The sequence below is a fragment of the Carassius carassius genome, chromosome 41, assembly GCF_963082965.1.
Source record: "Carassius carassius chromosome 41, fCarCar2.1, whole genome shotgun sequence".
NCBI lineage: Eukaryota > Metazoa > Chordata > Actinopteri > Cypriniformes > Cyprinidae > Carassius > Carassius carassius.
In genome coordinates, this window is record NC_081795.1 from 16,402,678 (window position 1) to 16,414,048 (window position 11,371).

The 11,371-nt window shown below is 36.6% G+C and overlaps 1 protein-coding gene across 1 annotated transcript; it reads left to right on the forward strand.

Annotated features, from left to right (window-relative positions):
* Positions 1-808: 808 nt before the first annotated feature.
* LOC132122877 (calcium/calmodulin-dependent protein kinase kinase 1-like) lies at positions 809-7,232 on the forward strand. Its single transcript, XM_059533368.1, has 15 exons — positions 809-995; positions 1,657-1,994; positions 2,484-2,531; positions 2,636-2,689; positions 3,017-3,068; positions 3,146-3,279; positions 3,695-3,731; positions 3,832-3,853; positions 3,935-4,023; positions 4,096-4,295; positions 4,382-4,435; positions 4,509-4,582; positions 4,830-4,917; positions 4,999-5,127; positions 6,370-7,232. Exons 2-15 carry the CDS (start codon positions 1,737-1,739, stop codon positions 6,475-6,477), a joined length of 1,347 nt encoding a protein of 448 aa, XP_059389351.1. The 5' UTR covers positions 809-995; positions 1,657-1,736; the 3' UTR covers positions 6,478-7,232.
* Positions 7,233-11,371: the final 4,139 nt, after the last annotated feature.

Consider the following 11,371-nt stretch of genomic DNA (forward strand, 5'->3'; position numbering starts at 1 on the left):
CACTGTAGTATGACAACAAATTGTCAACCCTGTTACTGTGATTATATCTATGAAACAATCTGTCATTTAAAATTTGATATTTGTAAAAGTATCAGCATTGAACTCTTTCTAATACCATGAGCATGGCCAAATTAATTATAAAACTATCAACATGCCATAATCAACCCTGTTACTTTATATTTAGTTATATTCCAACATATTACTTTTCATTAATTTACTAAATATTAGACATCCAATTGATACAATAACCTTCATTTATATATATATATATATATATATATATATATATATATATATATATATATATATATATATATATATATATATATATATATATATATATAGATATATATATATATATATATATATTTATATATATATATATATATATATACATACATATACACACACACACAGTATATATGTATATATACATACATTTCTGAACAGGGAAAACTGTTAAGGATATAAGCTTGTAAGGATAAGAATATAAGCTTCACATGTTCTATAAAAGTATCTTTGTTTTGGATTAAATCCAATTATGCTGTCCAGTGAATGTCCTATATGGGGTTATGTAACATTTGATCTTCTTTCCCACCTCAAGAGTATATTGCTTTTAACCTAAAGTGGTATCCTAGTTATACTTTGACTTCGAGGTTCAAGAACTTAGCCACTTAGCCATCATCATACTTGCTATACTTTGTGTGTTCACACTTTAAGTACTTTACCGCACTTGGCCTCAGTATGACGTAGCCTCGCTCAATGATTACTGTTTATGTTCTTTCACTGACTGCTGTCAGTACATGTAAACAGTCTTTTGGAACAGATATAGCCACGCTGGACTAAATGTGACCATGCTAACTAATCCTCTTTGCCTCGGTGATCCCATAGAGTCTGGAGTCCTCTGGGCTTCAGAGGCACAACAATGTTTTCTGCCTGATGAGTGGAAGAACATGCAACCCTATGGCTGGCAATACAAACTCTTGCTGCTCTATGTAAGTAATAACAACTCCTATGTATAGTAAAAACTAGAAACCTGTACTAATAATACTTTCTTAATTGATACAACCTACTTTTATTTTATATTTATGCTAATTAAAGTTGTATTTATTTTATACAAAACACAAATTTTGTGTTTTGTCATTTTTAGTAGTTTTTTTCATGTCAATGTAATTTTAATTGTTTTAATACCTCAACTTCAACTGAATGAATGTTGCCTCAGCGACTAGCTGAAATATTTTTTTTGATTTATTTCAAAATTCAGTGTTTTTCTTTTTTAGCCTTTAGTTTTAGTTCAAGTTTTAGTAATAAATTAAACTAAACAAAAATGACATTTTGGTAGGTCACGATTTTAGACCATTGTAGACTATTTCTTTTGTGTGTTTATCACAGCCAATATTCAGACTATTTTAAAATGTATTTTCTCAGTTTATGCATGTTTACAAATGGAATACAGATGGTTAATAAGTTATTTCTCTTCAGCAGTGGTCCTTTTTGTGTGCTACCATAATAGTACAGAAAAGCATATTTAACCTGAGATGAGAAAAGTTCTGTTGTTTAAAGAGAACAACGCATCACTGAAATGTGTTTGAACTTATGGCAATGAGTGTGTTTTTTATGGCTGTCAAACTCCGCTATTCTGTTCTGCTTTTACAGTTTGACGTTCCCAGTGAGGCTCTGAAGAACCCTGAGATGTGTGCTTTGTTCTAAACAGCTCAGACTGAAGCAGGACAGTCATGAGTGCTGACGTAGCTAACAGGCTGGATTTGGACCCTGATTACAATGCTGAACTGGCTGACATGGTAGCAGCCATGAACGTGGCTGCCAACAGACTGACCCCTTCTAATGGAAACAGGACCACCCCACATCGCCTCAGTCTCTCCGATCGCAAGCTGTCACTGCAGGAGCGATCCAGTAACCAGAATGGCATCATCCCACGAATAGCCAGAAGACCCACTATTGAATCGAAGCGGGTGTCTATCTCTGATGGGGATGTGAGTTGGGCAGGACATTTTATACTTTTGCAGCAAAGTGTTACCTGAGATCGTTGAGCATCAGTGGAGTTCATTATACCTGAGCTGTCAAGATATCAGATTTTCACTATACCTGGTTATCAAGCGCAAAAGAATTCATAATTTAGGTGTAGGGTTTAAAATTTGCACTCATAAATTGCTAGTAAATCTGGCAAATAATTTTAGAGAAATGGCAAGATACTGAATTAAACATTCAATACAAAACTAGAAAGACTGAAATATTTTTTTGTAAAATAATATTTTTATATGTTTTATTTACAAATGTAGATATTTGGAAAAATGAAAAAAGCTATTAAAATTTTAATGTTTAATGTTTTTAATGTTTAAAAACTGTAATGTTTATTTATTTATTTATTTTATGTTTATGGTCAGTGAATCACACTCAAAATATGAGTGTATTACATCATCAGTAAGTATTTCTTGATTTTATTTTTTATATTCTTCCCACAGGACTGTGTCCAGCTAAACCAGTACAAGTTGAAGAATGAGATAGGAAAGGTTGCTGGTTCTACTTAAAAATCTTAATTTCTTGGTTTGTTTTTTATTTATTTGTTTATTGACTATTTCTGGTAACCTTCTTTTTTTTCTTTTTTTTTACCCAGGGTTCATATGGGGTGGTCAAATTAGCATATAATGAAGATGATGACCAGTATTACGTAAGCATATTGGTTGTAAAATTATATTATCTTCTTTTAGCATTTAAACATAACATTATATTATATTATATTATATTATATTATATTATATTATATTATATTATATTATATTATATTATATTATATTATATTATATTATATTATATTATATTATATTATAATTAATACTTACAAAAATGATCACAAATTGCAATTAAATGGCATTATAATATAATATAATATAATATAATATAATATAATATAATATAATATAATATAATATAATATAATATAATATAATATAATATAATATAATATAATATAATATAATATAATAATTTATTGCAGGCTATGAAGTTGGTATCCAAAAAGAAGTTAACGAAGCAGTATGGATTCGCACGTAAGCAATAGACATTTACATTACATTTACTCTTATGACTGCAGATTATTAATATGAATGGTGTGATGGTTATGTAGGGCGACGTCCTTCCAGAGAATCCAGTGGATCCCTAGAGAATCTTTTAAAGCATTCTGGCCTGTTGGACCGGGTATATCAAGAAATTGCTATTCTGAAGAAACTTGACCATCTTAATGTGGTTCATTTAGTTGAGGTGAGTCAAACACAGTGTCTCAGTTTTTAACAGGATTCTTCACCATGCAAGGCAAATGTGTTGGACCAGTGTAACTGTGTTATTTTGGTATCTTTTATATAGTATTTATTTTTTATTTTGAATTAGCTTTTATTTTCATATTTTCAGTTTTAGTTTCAGTCATTTCGTTATTTGCTTTTTGTCATTTTTGTTTTTTAAATTATTTCTATTTAGCTTTTTACCTTAAAACTTAAACGTATTTATGTAATTTAGCTGTCAAGGCAATATTACTAATTGAAGTTTAAAAAAAATTTAATCTAATATTTATATTTTATTATATTCCAGCTTAATTTCATTAAACAATGTTTTAATTGAAATAACAACTCTGCTGTAACAACTAACCAAAACGCATCTGTCCTGTGATATTTATCTGAAGGTTCTTGACGACCCGGCTGAGGATAACTTGCACATGGGTAAGTCACTGAATCATTCGTCAGCAATCTGTGATATAGAACCCTTTTCTTTTTACTCTTTGATCTATTTTTTTCTGTTTATTCTGTGTCTCTTTCATAGTCTTTGAGTTGGTACCTAAAGGGTGAGTATTTGTACCTATACGTCATTGACACACGTTTACAAACGAGAGATTTCTTTACTTTGTTTTTTCGCCCCGTTCTAGTCCAGTGATGGAGATCCCAACAGACAGTCCTCTAACAGAAGAAATGGCCCGCTTCTACTTCAGAGATGTCCTCCTAGGAATTGAATACTGTACGTTTCCCTAGTCTAGGGTATTTGAAGTTGTCATGTGGCATTTATAACCTTTAGGGTTTTATTTTTTAGTGCACTATCAGAAAATCATACATAGAGACATCAAACCCTCCAATCTGTTGCTGGGGGATGATGGGCACATCAAGATCGCAGATTTCGGTGTCAGTAATGTGTTTGAGGGGAACGATGCTCTGCTGTCAGACAGTGCAGGAACACCGGCTTTCATGGCACCTGAAACTCTGACTGACCAGGACCTCAGATTTAGTGGAAAGGTCAGGAGATTTATTAAACATTTCTGTTGACATACAGTGAAGACATCGATTCTTTATTATATACAATCGACTCTCGTTGGATTCAGGCTCTGGACATATGGGCAATGGGAGTGACGCTGTTTTGTTTCATCTTTGGAAGGGTAAGATATTCACCTTTTAAAATAGCATCTGTAGATATAATGAATACAAATCTTTTAATATTTCTTCGTTCAGTGTCCTTTTCATGATGAATACATCTTAGGCCTGCATGAAAAGATCAGGACTGCACCAGTCGAGTTCCCAGACATGTGAGTCACCAGTGCTGAAAATCCCTGTTCTAAACTATTATAGGAAAACATAGAAAGAAATTGAATCATTTTTAGTTATGCATTAATTAAATTGTAGTGTTTTTTAGCAACTGAAAGTGACAAAGGAACTGTATGTTCTAGGTGAAAATGGCACTGAATATTCATATTTAAATAAAGTGATATTAATATAAAGTATCTTTACTATTTTATAAAACCAAAACAAATCTGGGGCTCTACTTCTGCACAGGTCTGTGATCAGTGATGGGCTGAAGGATCTCATCATCAGAATGCTTGACAAAGTCCCTGAAACTAGAATCACATTACCAGAAATCAAGGTGAAATCATTATGAAAGATTGCTGAGAAGTATTGTAGAGTGTATGCGTGTGTGTTACTCTGAGTGTGTATATGTGGGCAGCTGCACCCGTGGGTCACACTTGATGGCACGGATCTTCTGCCTCTGGAGGAGGAGCACTGCACCGTGGTGGAGGTCACTGAGGAGGAGGTGCAGAACTCCGTCAAACTGGTTCCCAGCCTGTCTGCTGTGGTGAGTACATCTGAAGGAAGAAAAAAAAAAAAAACATTTACCATGCGCTGTAAAAATTTTTTATTTAATATAAATAAAAATTAGGAGGAAAACAAAAACTTTATAGGATTAGTTCCCTAGGATTAGTTCTTAGGCTGAGGTTACGCGACAATGATGTAGTCAAAAACGGAAAAGTTTTTCCCTTATATAGTATAGTATACATGACGTTTTCAAAACGTTTCGCGTTTACACATATCCGCGAAAACGGCCAAAAACGCTGTATAACGTATGCCAGGCCAAGATGGCGATGGGCTTCTCCACCCACTTTGAGCTTCAGAAACTCTCTTCAGGAGTCTACGGGTGACGTCACAGACACTACGTCCATGTTTTTATACAGTCTTTGGTGTTTACACGGAAACGATAACGATAAGCACTTGGAAACGCGTTTTCAAAAAATATGTGTTTTCAGTCCCCAAAATGCTGTTGTTGTATAAATGAACAGGCAAAACGCATAAAAGTTTCCTGTTTTTGGCTGAAACCATTGTTGTGTAAACAACCACTTAGTTTCTCCCAAACACGCACATGCTGCAATGCATTCTGGGAGCAAACACATCCATATTTTTCATTACGAAACTGTTATTGTTGGAATTTTGTTGGTCTAACATTCACTTTCATTCAAACCCAGAATTGATAAGATATAGTAATGTTTTTGAAAGAAGTCTCTTACGTTCACAATTTATTTGTCAAATGTTATTGCAATTTTAAATAACTGCATTCTATATTAATATACTTTCAAATGTAATTTATTCCCGTGATGGCAAGCACATTTTTTTCCAGCCATTACTCAGGAATCTTTATATATTTATATATTTATATATATATATATATATATATTTTTTTTTTTTTTTCCATTGTAATGTCTTTACTGCCACAGTTGATCAATTTAATGCAACTTCTTAAAAAAAAAAAAAAAAAAAAATAAAAGATGCTTTAAAAGAGAGTTTACCCAAAACTGAAAATTGTCATCATATACTTACAGTACCCTTGAGTTTTTCCAAACCTGTATGAGATTCTTTTTTTCTTTTAAGCACAAAAGAAGATAGTTTGAAGAATGTTGGTAACCAAACAATTGACTAGTGTCAACTTTTTATGTGTGTCTCAAAATGTCCAATGTTGTGAATCAAAGAGTAGGTTGTGGTTCTTTGTAAAAGTGTGCAGTCTAGAGAATATGTCTAAATGTTCTCTTTTGCACTGTATTTTAAGATCCTGGTGAAGTCCATGCTGCGGAAGCGCTCCTTCAGTAACCCGTTCGAGTGTCCCAGCCGCAGGAAGGGCAGGTCCATGTCTGCCCCTGGAGTTCTGAATGTGTAAGTCCAGAATGCACATCCTCGTCCACTGCACGTCACTGCATCCTGAGACTCAGAACACCTGTGATTTCACTGACATTGATATCTTGTTCTTATTTCTCTCAATTATTTCTGCAGGGATATGTCACTGTTTCACCCTCTAAGGTATCACACAATATACCTTACTGCAATGATAATCAGCTACATTTAGTATTTCAAACTCAATGCTCATGTTTCTCTGTGTGTGTGTAATACATATTCATATTTTGATGGTCTCTCCAACAGCAGAGGGAGTAACAATAACGGAAGCAGAGAAGGAGAGCTGGAAAACCTTATTGAGGATGAAACATTTTCATAAATTAGCAAAAATCATTTTTCTTATTGGCCCAATTGTGTGATTAGCCATTTTGTCCTCATCTGCGCTGGATTATTTTGAGCATCAACAAGAAAATTCTATATACTGTGTAACGCATGATGGTTATCTTATGTAGGTACCTTTAAAATATAATGCAGAATCTGGTAATACTTTATATTAGAGTAATATTTGTGTTTTATTGTATTTACGTGCCAAACCTAATGTAAATTTGAAAGAAGTTTAGATTTAAATGCATATATATAATGATTTTATCAGTGCATTCGACAGATAAGCATGTGATCCCTTTGCTGTGCAGCAGAAATCAGCATAGCTTTGCATGATGTGTATTAGAAGTCTGTTTTATCAATGGTCTGTATGCTTTTTTTGTTGTCCTTTTGAGATTTGAAGTAAAATTGAAAAAGAGAGACAGGCCTATTTTTTTTATAATAGTAACTGTCTAAACATCTATAGTAAATATTTTTGATTATATAAAAATAAGAATATAAAAACGTATTGCATTCTGAGTATAGGCTTCTGGGCTCCTTTAGTGTGCACTATTATTAATCACTACGGATGTACCCTAGTGCCTCTGTGAGGTTGTTCTCTGATTAGCAACACAAGCCCCAGGGACTCAGTATGCCACTCTTTTTTATTTTTAAATAAACATCTAGATAGTATGTCAGGATATGGCCTAGACGGACATGTCAAGATGTAAACTTCACTGCTGTTTATCTTTAATGTTATGATGACAGTCCACTTCGACAGTCCACCAATGATCACACTTTCAGGTTGTATTACAGAACTTTATTAGACCAAGCATAAGTGTTAGTTAGAGGTGGATAATGAAGGAAAATGGGCCACTGGATTTTACAATGTGGCTTTTTATATCAGAGCTTCAGTCTCATGGGTAATTCAGGACAAAGAATGCAGGTGTTTGATTCATACTTAGACTCCCACTTTGTGGTGTCTCTCCAAAATATTCCACAAAAACCTGGCAATCATTAAATTGTGTAATTACCATACAAAAGCAAAGAACAGATAATCCCAGTATGTTCAATTCCTGATTTTTTGGAAAAGCTTTTATTTTGCCTTTGTACTCTAGGGTAAATCTCACAAAATGTGTCCAAGACTAATACACTTTTCACCCCATATTAAAATTATATATAACAAAAACACATCCCTCCAAAATTCTTATTAATGTAATGCATTTTTTAGAATTCCCATGATTTTTATAGAGGATTGTCATCACTGCATATTTTGTATCTTTTAAATAAATATCTGGGCCTGTTACTGAACTTTGGCACTGGGATGAACTTAGGGCTGAAGCCATCACTAAACTGTAGTCTGAGGCTGGAGCCATCACTGGACTTTGGTTAGAGGTTGGAACCATCACTGAATTCTGGTCTGGGGCTGGAGCCATCACTGGGCTATATTCTGGAGCGGACTTTTAATCTGAGTGTAAATCTCATACTGACTCAAGAACTGGAATTAAATTAGAGTTATTTCAGTGTGGCCTCTGATGTCGATTCAGGGGTTAGAGTGGGCTCCCATGTAGATTTAGATATTGTGACTGCCTTGATACTGATCACTGGGGCTGAAGCAGACTCATTACTGAATCCTGGAGTGGACTCATAACCGAAGTCTATGGGATTAAATGTAGGGGCTGTAGCAGGCTCTTGACTAAGGAAGAGGAAATGAGCAGATTCTGTGGCTGGAGCCGACCCAGGAGCTGACTCGGGGGCTGGACCCTACTCTGGAGCTGACTCAGGGGCTGGAGCCGACACTGGAGCTGACTCAGGGGCTGGAGCCCACACTGGAGCTGACTCAGGGGCTGGAGCCCACACTGGAGCTGACTCAGGGGCTGGAGCCGACACTGGAGATGGAGCTGACTCATGGGTTGGAGCCGACACTGGAGCTGACTCAGGGGCTGGAGACATCTCTGGAGCTGACTTGGGGGCTGGAGCCAACACTGGAGCTGACTCAGGGGCTGGAGCCGACACTGGAGCTGAATCCGGGGCTGGAGCTGACTCGGGCTGGAGCCATCTCTGGAGCGGACTCAGAGGCTGGAGCCGACACTGGAGCAGACTCAGGGGCTGGAGCCAACAATGGAGCTGGAGCTGACTCATGGGTTGTAGCCGACACTGGAGCTGACTCGGGCTGGAGCCATCCCTGGAGCGGACTCAGGGGCTGGAGCCAACACTGGAGCGGACTCAGGGGCTGGAGCCAACACTGGAGCGGACTCAGGGGCTGGAGCCAACACTGGAGCGGACTCAGGGGCTGGAGCCAACACTGGAGTGGACTCAGGGGCTGGAGCCGACACTGGAGCTGAATCAGGGGCTGGAGCTGACTCGGCCTGGAGCCGACACTGGAGCTGACTCAGGGGCTGGAGACATCTCTGGAGCTGACTCATGGGCTGGAGCTGACACTGGAACTGACTCAGGGGCTGGAGACATCCCTGGAGCTGACTCGCCCTGGAGCCGACACTGGAGCTGACTCAGGGGCTGGAGACATCTCTGGAGCTGACTCAGGGGCTGGAGCTGACTCAGGGGTTGGAGCCGACACTGGAACTGACTCAGGGGCTGGAGCCGTCCCTGGAGCTGACTCAAGGGCTGGAGCTGACACTAATCCAGGTCATTTATGAATATAATGGTTTGTCCAAACCTACATGGAAGAATCAACACATCATCTTCCAAATCAATGGCAGAGGCTAGCAGAAGGAGAGATGATGGGAAATGTAATGCTTTATTTTAGGGTAAAACTTTATTTTAGGCTCTCTTAACTATAGTTGCTTATTAGCATGCATATTACTAGAATATTAGCCATTTATTAGTACTAATTAAGCACATATTAATGCCTTATTCTTCATGATCTTATACTACATTCCTAATCCTACCCAATACCTAAACTTAACAACTACCTTACTAACTATTATTAAGCAGCATATTACGAATTTACTGAGGGAAAAGTTAATAAGCGTTCCCTATTATTAAAGTGTTACCATAAAGTCATACAGGTTTGGAACAACATGTGGGTGAGTAAAGGATGAAATAATTTTGATGTTTGGGTGAACTATCCCTCTTAATATGTCAAGTATCATGTAAGTTGTTTACTGTAGTAAGTTCATCTGTAATCATTAGGGCCACAATGGTTTCTAGTGACGTATATCTCTGCATATTCTGTTATTGATTTGGAAGTCATTTCTACATTACGCAGATGGGATCTTAGATCAAGGCAAATCACAAATCCTTGGCATTCAGCTTTATACAGATGGTACAATGTTTTAATGAATGTTCTCCATTTTCTTTCTCCAGATTAAACTTTAAATGTGAATGCCCTTGAGGCGCAGAGATGGATGTATTAAATCCTATTCCAATTGTACTTGAGACTTGTACTTGAATGTTTATCAGACTATTTGAGTATGAAATCAATTAAATAAGCCTCAATAGAATAGAATTAAATAATGCCGCAAATATATTTTGAGGTGACAAATTTTTAGCTGAGAAGCCATATCTTAACAATTTTGCCAGGGCAAAAATATACAGATCTTCAATGCTTTCTATCTTGCATCCGATCATAATGCAGCAGAAAATGGTGGCTTGCTCCTTTTGTCTACATGACAGAGTCTCAATGTGAACGAGGGGAGACAGGTTTCCCTTGAATTTTAATGGTGTCTATGATGTTCTGATGTTTATCTCTTTGCAGGTTGTTCTAGATGTCTGAACAGTGCCAATGGGAAAGGGGATGATTTTCTCAAGCCCTAGCAACATGCACTGGATTGGTGAATATGACAGCTCACTGTGCCTGCGATTGGCTGTTATTGTGGACCATTTTCAGCAGAGAAATTCATCTCTTGCTCTACTGGGTGTGGGTTGCTGTAGGAGGCTGCAGCAGAATGCTGAAAGAGCCAGCAATTCAGTTTGTTTTACCTCCATGATAGATAAAAACGCAAAAGGCGCAAGAATGAAGCATGATTTCAGATGGTGCTTGTGCAGTTTAAGTGGCAGTCACACATCACGTTAATTTCAGACAGCAGATGAGATCTGAGTTTAGCATCAGTGAGACAATTATTCAAATAATTAGTCATGCTGATAATTAATTCAATTGGACATGTCTACAGGCATGCAGGTTTGACATATAACCTTCAAATTAAGTGAGAGTCTTTGCAGTTTCTACTCTCATCAGACATCAAATAATTTTTAATGCACACATACTGTAACTAAAGCCAATAATGTGGTCCTTATCGAGGCACATTCATGTCAAACATATTACTATATTGTGGAGAGGTGAGCTCTGCAATGCAGTGCTGAACACTAATCATGGATAGTAGGTGCAATGCAGAGAAAACATTTGGTCTTTTTAAATTCAGTTGTGTCCTGTTGACATTTTACTTAGATTGGTTGATAGGAAAAAGGACTTGGATTTGATCATGCATTGCAAATTTCGAGCTGTAATGCAGTATTTTGAATTATAGTTCGTATTTTTTATTTTTTTAGATGAGTCAATAATAGAAAAACAATACACATGACCAGCATTGATTGACATGATGCATCTGTGACTACTTGAG